This window comes from Penaeus chinensis, chromosome 22 (genome assembly GCF_019202785.1).
Source record: "Penaeus chinensis breed Huanghai No. 1 chromosome 22, ASM1920278v2, whole genome shotgun sequence".
NCBI classification, from domain to species: domain Eukaryota; kingdom Metazoa; phylum Arthropoda; class Malacostraca; order Decapoda; family Penaeidae; genus Penaeus; species Penaeus chinensis.
In genome coordinates this window covers 12,215,777-12,223,276 of record NC_061840.1, presented here as the reverse complement: position 1 = coordinate 12,223,276, position 7,500 = coordinate 12,215,777, and the positions used below count along the sequence as shown (strand labels likewise).

Genomic DNA, 7,500 nt, shown 5'->3' with positions numbered 1-7,500 from the left:
CCCACCAAACTCTTAAAAGTAACAGAAATGAGGCTGCCTTTCAGATAGATTACAAAGCAAAAAAGAAAAATGTAAAAGTGCTAATTCAATGTGCAAAAAGAAATTACTTCAGAAATAAATTCACAGAATATAAGAACAACTCTGATAAAACATGGAAAATTGTTAGAACACTAGTGCCTCACAACAATCACCTCACTAGTGGTTGCACAAGTCCCATACAAAGAACCGACCATTTTAATGACTTTTTTTCAAAAATTGGTAAACTAACTTACGAGAAAACAATTGCTTCTACATTACAACAAAATACAGATCGGAAAAGGATTACAATAATTTTTTTCAGACCACAACCAGTGGACGTAGAAACAATCATCTTAGTAATAAAACACCTTAGCGAAACAAATGCTGTAGGAGCAGACGGTATTGCTTTGCGCTTTATCAGAGATAGTCTACCCGCAACTTTACATTATTTGACGGTCATTATTAACACCTCTCTGGTCACTTGTATCTTTCCATCGCTTTGGAAACATGGTATAGTAACACCAATTTTCAAGTCGGGGGATATAGACGATGTCAATAATTATCGCCCTATTACTATACTCCCTATATTATCCAAAATTCTTGAAAAAATTGTAGCAAATCAACTGACGAATTTCCTGGAGGCCAAGAACTTATTATCTAAAACACAACATGGTTTTAGAAATAGGTTATCAACTGAAACAGCTTTACTGCAAATCACTGATGAGATTTATAATAACATTGACAAAAATGAGGTAAATTTACTCACATTATGCGACCCTTTAAGGCTTTTGATAGTGTTAACCATAAAATTCTCCTTAACAAATTAGAAAATCATAAAATTGATACCTTTTGGTTTATTTATATACAAGGACCCAATCGGTAAGAATCAATAATAGTATGTCATCAAAATAAGAAGTACCTTTTGGTGTTCCGCAAGGATCTATTTTAGGTCCGATCCTATTTACAATTTTTATAAATGATTTATCAACAATAGCAAATAACTGGCTTCTAGTGCAGTACGCCGATGATTCACAGTTTCTTCATAGTGATTCAGTAAACAACTTAAATACATTAATAAGAAACGCGCAAGATACTCTAACACAAACAAAACTATATTTTGACACTAATGGCCTTAAACTAAATCCACATAAAACTCAATGTATATTCATAGGTAGTCGGCAGAACATTGCTAAAATTCCAAGTGACACAACCATAGCATTTGAAGGCTGCTCTATCAAACCGAGCACTTCAGTGAATAATCTAGAAGTACAAATAGACAGATTCATGACATTTGAACCACACGTTGACAAAATACACAGGAAAGTAGTGGGTACCCTGTTATATCTTAATCACATACGAAATCAGATCACTACTGAAACTAGAATCTTGGTTGTACAAACTCTAGATCTAAGCATAATTAACTATTGTTCAAACATCTGGGGTTCGACTAACAAAACCCAGATGCAAAAAGTGCAAAAATTACAAAATTTTGCTGCCAGAGTAGCACTAGGTAATATCAGTAAACTTGATCACATCACCCCACATATCAAAAAATTAAAATGGTTAAAAGTTCACTCTAAATGCAGCTATGACACATGTCTATTTATTTACAAACTTATTCATGGGAATTATCCGAATTGGTTAATGGCCTTGCAAACCGTAGGGAACACATCAGGTGTCCAGACACGCCAAGTAAATTCCCTTTTTGTCAAGAGATCGAATACCAATACAGGGGCACGATAAATGGAAATACGTGAACCCAAGTTATGGAACATGCTACCAGATAATTTAAGAGGCATTAACAACTTCTGTAATTTTAAAATGAAATTAAAAGAACACTTCTTAAATATTCAAATGTAAATATATATATATTTATGTAAAGAATAGCCATTGTAATTTAATGGAATAAAATGTTTTGACTTTGACTTTGACTTGACTCGGCCAGCTGGTACTCAGACGCCACAGGCTATGAACCACTGGCACTCTCTGAAGTAAGCAACAGAGGTACCGAAGTCATTCTTCACAGAATGCGCCTAGGTTACCACTGTGCATGGCAGATTATCCCAACAATCGAACGCGATGAAAGGTGCTGCAAGCACTGCGGCGAGCCGAACGCCACACTAGTCCACTACCTAGAAAATTGTGACCATACACAATTCCTGAGACAGGGACCGCCCACAACAGCCGCCGTGCTGGTAAAGAGGCTATGCGAAATGCTTACACCATGGCGGCAGGAGCGCCTGCTGGCAATCCCGCCGCCACGGTAAGCACCGAGTGTCAGACAACTCAATGAGACAGCCGTAAAAATCTGACACAGGCCGGGCCATATTTAGAAGGCCCGGGCGAAGCTAGAACTTCGCAAACCATAAAGAAGAAGTCTCTCCCCTTACGAGATGAAGGACGGCGTCCACCCTCGCTCTACGGTGGAGGTTGCATCTTCGTACGCCCTGTTTTTATCTCCCGGGGGTAAGGATGCCCGTCGCGGTGAGGAAGCTGCGACAACAGAAAACGGGAACCGCACCTGGAGCGTCTCACCTGCGCGGCTTCGTTTCCTTTGCCTGTGTTGAATTTGTTTTACCTTTGTTTTTTATGTGCATTTTCATAAAGATTTTTACATCGTGTTTTAGACGAACCTTGGTCGGAAAAGAAAAAGACCACCAAAAGGAAAATGAACTTGAAAAGAAACTTTTATCCTTTTTTAATTTTATTTATTTTCATTTCATCTTAATTTTAATATATTTTATATTTTACATTTTACACTGAACATTTTATGAACTTATTCTACTATAATATACACTTGTGCACGATGGTTCTTTTTTATTTCTAACATTCTGTTTCAGATAACTTTTATTCATTTTATGAACACTTTAAACTTATTTTAACTGTAATAATAAGAATATCTTAGTGACCATAATAAATTTTGTTTTAGTTGCAAATCTTGTGAGAACCAAAACTCGCGGGCCGAGCTGACAACGAGATTCCCGGCCCTTGAAGCAGTGCGGTTCGAGTCCAGTTCCTGTTCGACTTCCAGTCTAGGTCAGTGCTGGACCCTGTGGTTGTGGTGCACAGGATTAGGTGGTCTCGACAAGGTAGATTAATTATTAAGTTACAGTTTACTTGAGCGAAAGTGGTTCTTGTTTTCATGTTTGTGCTTCGTGTTTTTACTGGTTTTTTTTTATGTCTGTTTTATGTTATGCTATATCTTTTGTTTTACAAAATAAATAGATAATTATATAATACTTTTTTGATAAGTCCCCGACTGTTTGTAAGATGGAAGACTGAATAATGCCTAAACTTATTTTATTTCTAAAGTTTAAAAGGACAACAATCAAAACCCTTAAAGTAAAGATAAACCATCTGCACACGCCTCTCCTCGGGATTCTAACCACGCCTACCTCACTTCGGCTCATTTGCACAACTACACTTAACACACCCATACGCACACTGCTGTCGCTCTTTTCCACACTTCTTCTGACCTTGCATCCCTTCTTAAACTATACACTCGTTCCCTAACGTGCCAATCAGGTGGTGGCAGTGACCTCTTTACACCCTTTTAATGAGCCTTGGTACGTTGCAGATAATAAACACAACACATCAACCCTTATCACCGCCTCCTCGCCCCACCGAATGATAGCCTTTTTACAATTAGCATCACTGCCAAGAATATGACTACTAATAGTCATATCCTTTTGCACATACCGAACTTTGCCGGTGTCAGACTCTGGGCTGCTTAGGAGTAATTTCAAACTCGTGTGAGTTTTTAGGGTTTGCGGGGGTCCATCTAACTTATGTCTGAACTGCACTAATATATCTCTGAAATAAGTAAGATATTGCATTAAATAAGGGAGGTTGCCTGAGCAGCTTCGGGAAAGGTGAAATGCAGGGTCGCACCCGCACCGTCGAAGTGTGCAACTTTCATTAATTGCATCATCTTCGTCATCGACACTTTCGGGTTCACTGTCAGTTTTCAATTCCTTGGCTACCTCTGGTTTACGAATACTTGCTCGTCTTTTGCTAGCCCGGGGTGCTGGCGGAGGGGTAGGGGGGCGAAGAAAGACGGTCCAGGGCGAGGAGAGGGAGAGCGGGCGTGGGAAGGACCCGACTGGAGGGGCGGGGCAGCGAGCGGGGATTCCCCGTCTTCACTGCGACGGATTCCCTTGGGAAATTGTCCTGCGCCGTCTGAAATTAATACAAGATGAAGATATTAGCATTATAACATATTTCTTTCTGTATCATGAATACTTTGTGTTAAAACGATGAATCATCAATAATGAAATTTTTTGGTAACCGTGTGTGTGTTCGTACGTGTGGGCTCTGAGCAGCCGAAAAAGTTTTTTTTTCTCATTTGTAGGATGATTTGCGCAAAACTATCTGTTTGCAAGTATAAGCAAATTGAAGCTCTGTTTCAAATTATGTTATGAATTATCACTAACTTGATACAAACAATTACATATCACGTAATCTGAGGTTCGCAAATAATTAAGGTAAGAAAAATACTCCCCTCATTCAAAACACAACCGGGGATCCGTAACAGCTGGAATGAAGTGTAGTCATATATATATATATATATATATATATATATATATATATATATATGTGTGTGTGTGTGTGTGTGTGTGTGTGTGTGTGCGTGTGCGCGCGCGCGTGTGTGTATCCTGAAAACATCGCGGTATCTTTTATTTCATTGTTTACTCATGTTTAAACTACATTGCTATATATTGACATATTTTTTTTATACCTTTCCCCTTCATGGAAGTAAATGTTCATGAGTGTGATTTGTATTCTGTTATCGCAAACGACTGGCTTGTAATTTTCGTTCGCTAAACATATATTCTCCTTTTCTCAATATGCATGTAAAAATGATATAAATAATTTTCAACGTACTTACCTATTACAAATAGTTTCCACGGGGACACTATTTAATTTACTAATCCGGCTGTAACGAGGGGTACACATACTTCAGGTAGTTATTATTCTGATCATATAGTTGATTTAAAGTATTCTACTTTCTTAAATGCAATGCCAAACTAGATTTTACAATATACTTCCTTCATATCATCATACGCTTGTACAGATTACCGAATACTTTTTTCTTTGTATAAATACAAAGTAGCTAGAAAAAAGTATAAATGGAATGACGAATTTGAGAAAGCAAATGAGTTGAGAACCACTGGTAGAGAGTATCAGACTCACGACATTCCAGTCGAAAATTCATTTTTTTGGTTTAGAAAGCGAACAAAGCATGTTTGTCGTGGGTTCCACTAGTGCCACTGAAGTTCCAGCGCCAGCGCATGGTAGGTGAACTGAAGTAAAGAAAGTGAACATCATGTAAGTAAAGTGAATGAGCGTCAGGTAAGGCAAGTGAAAGCCAGTCAAGTAAAGGACGCGCATACCGGCTAAGCAAATGTGATAAGTGTGCACCAGGTAAGTAAAGTTGGAAACTTGAATGTGCCGATAAGGTGAACACCGAGTAAGGCAAGTGAGCATCAGGCAAGTAAAGAAAGTGAAAATCAGATTAGTAAGTGAATGCTAAATAAATGAGCGTCGGTCAAATTATACGTTGTAGGCGGCAGGTGAGATAAGCTGAGTAATACGAGTGAACCCCAGATAAGATGAGCTACGTGAATACTAGGTAAATAAGGTAAGTGAGGGCGAGGTAAGAAAAATGAGCACTAAATAGGTAAGACGCGAACACCAAGTCAAATGAGTACTAGTTAAACAAAATTGATGATAGGAAAGTAAGGTTGATGCCAGGTATCTTATAGCAGGTGAGCGCCAGGTATGTAAGGTAAAAAAGCGCTGGGTAGTTAGTACGTGAACGCCATGCAAGTGAGCTCCAGTGAATACCGTCAAGTGAGTGTCAGGAAAGATAATTGAACTCCGGATAAGCAATATGAATGCCAAGTAAGCTATGGAGTGTCAGGCAAGTAAATTGAACGCCATGGAAGGTAAGTGAGCGCCAGATGAATAAGGTAGGTAACCGAAGAGGGTGCTGGATAAGTAAGCACCACATAAGTAAAGTAGATGAGTCAAATGAGCGCTGGAAATAAAGAGTAAATGCTTGGTAAGGTAAGTGGGCAGTAGATAAATAAAATAAGTGATCGCCAGGCATGTAAAGTAAACGAGCGCCTGGCAAGTGAAGAATGTGAGTGACATGTAAGTAAAGCGAGCGCCAGGTAAAAAAAATATGCAAGCGTAGGCTAATTAGAGTGAGCGCGCGCACGTTAAGTATGCGAACGCCACGTAGATACGGTGACGAGCTAAGTAGGATAAATGAGAGCCAGGTAGATAAGGTAAGTACCACGTGAGTTAAGTAAGCCCCAGGTAAGTAGAATAAGTGAGCGCCACCTTCATTTCATAGACCCAGTTCCCCAACGATTTTCATGGTAGTCATAGCTTAGTTACAACAGCGATTCCCGAAAGGTTGGTTTGCAGGGGGTGGGGTGGGAAGACGCTAAGACAATGTGAAAAAAAAAAATACCTTTAGTCAGGAAAAAAACTACAGCGTCAGCTTACTTGTTAAGGATTATTCTCAAGCTTCGTTTGCTTTTCCACACACACACACACACACACACACACACACACACACACACACACACACACACACACATATATATGTACTGCACACACACTAGACACACACGAAGCGATAAGCACAAATAGAACTATAGATCAGATAATGATATAAGATATAAGATGATAAGAGATTTCTGTATGAACGCCTAATATTAGTTACCGCTACAGGTGGTGGGATCATTTGTTTTGCTCTACAGGAAAACGAAGAATTCAGTTTAAAATGGACTTGGCTTTGATTGCTATTATTGTAAGTAAAAACATAGATTTCTCATACTTTCAGCTATATCTTGATGTGCTTAAACGAGCCCAGTTAAAAAAAAAAAAACAAAAGAAAAAAACATTTGTTTGTATCAACAATTATTGACATTGCTATTATTTCTGAGTTACATCTATTTCTAAATTGTAATTCATTTTTCAGATGGCGTCGGTTGCCATCGGGTTACAGGTAAGAAAGGGTACATTTTAAATCATTTTTGTAGATACACCCAAAGTATATTTCCTTTCATACACACATAGACACGCGCGTGATAACTCCCCGTGAATTCAATATTAGCGAATACGCTGTCCACTTTTAAACCAAGACTCTCACCTGAATATTATTATCTAGAAAAAGAAAACTTTTCACATAGCGAATGATGAGTCTAATCATCTTCATATCCAACTCTCGCCCTGTCCACTGAAGTCATAATGTTCTTTTGTCTCACTTTTTTTATGTTTATTTTATCTAGGACGGGGACGGGTGAGTGTTTAACGGACGGAGCTAAAGTGTCAGGGGAAATGGTGGTTTGTTCGCGAATTTTTAGGATGTATATGCCAAGGAAGAAGCAGTATAACGGGTTCTTTACTGGGGAGGTGGAAGGCATATTCTTAAGAAAATCCCCTTCGACCTGCCTTCCAAGACCCGAG

At 38.8% G+C, this 7,500-nt stretch overlaps 1 protein-coding gene across 5 annotated transcripts in view; it reads left to right on the top strand.

The window, feature by feature from the left end:
• Nucleotides 1–2,947: 2,947 nt before the first annotated feature.
• LOC125037119 (ribosome-binding protein 1-like) overlaps nucleotides 2,948–7,500 on the top strand; it is a 12,691-nt gene continuing 8,138 nt past the window's right edge. The window contains exons 1-2 of one of the 5 annotated variants that reach the window (XM_047630140.1): nucleotides 2,948–3,054; nucleotides 7,013–7,039. In XM_047630140.1, the coding sequence (XP_047486096.1) occupies nucleotides 7,013–7,039 (27 nt within the window). In that variant the 5' untranslated portion in view covers nucleotides 2,948–3,054. Of the gene's footprint in view, nucleotides 3,055–6,768; nucleotides 6,842–7,012; nucleotides 7,040–7,500 lie in introns of those variants that run through there. The other 4 variants (XM_047630138.1, XM_047630137.1, XM_047630139.1 and 1 more) reach the window with 4 other exon arrangements.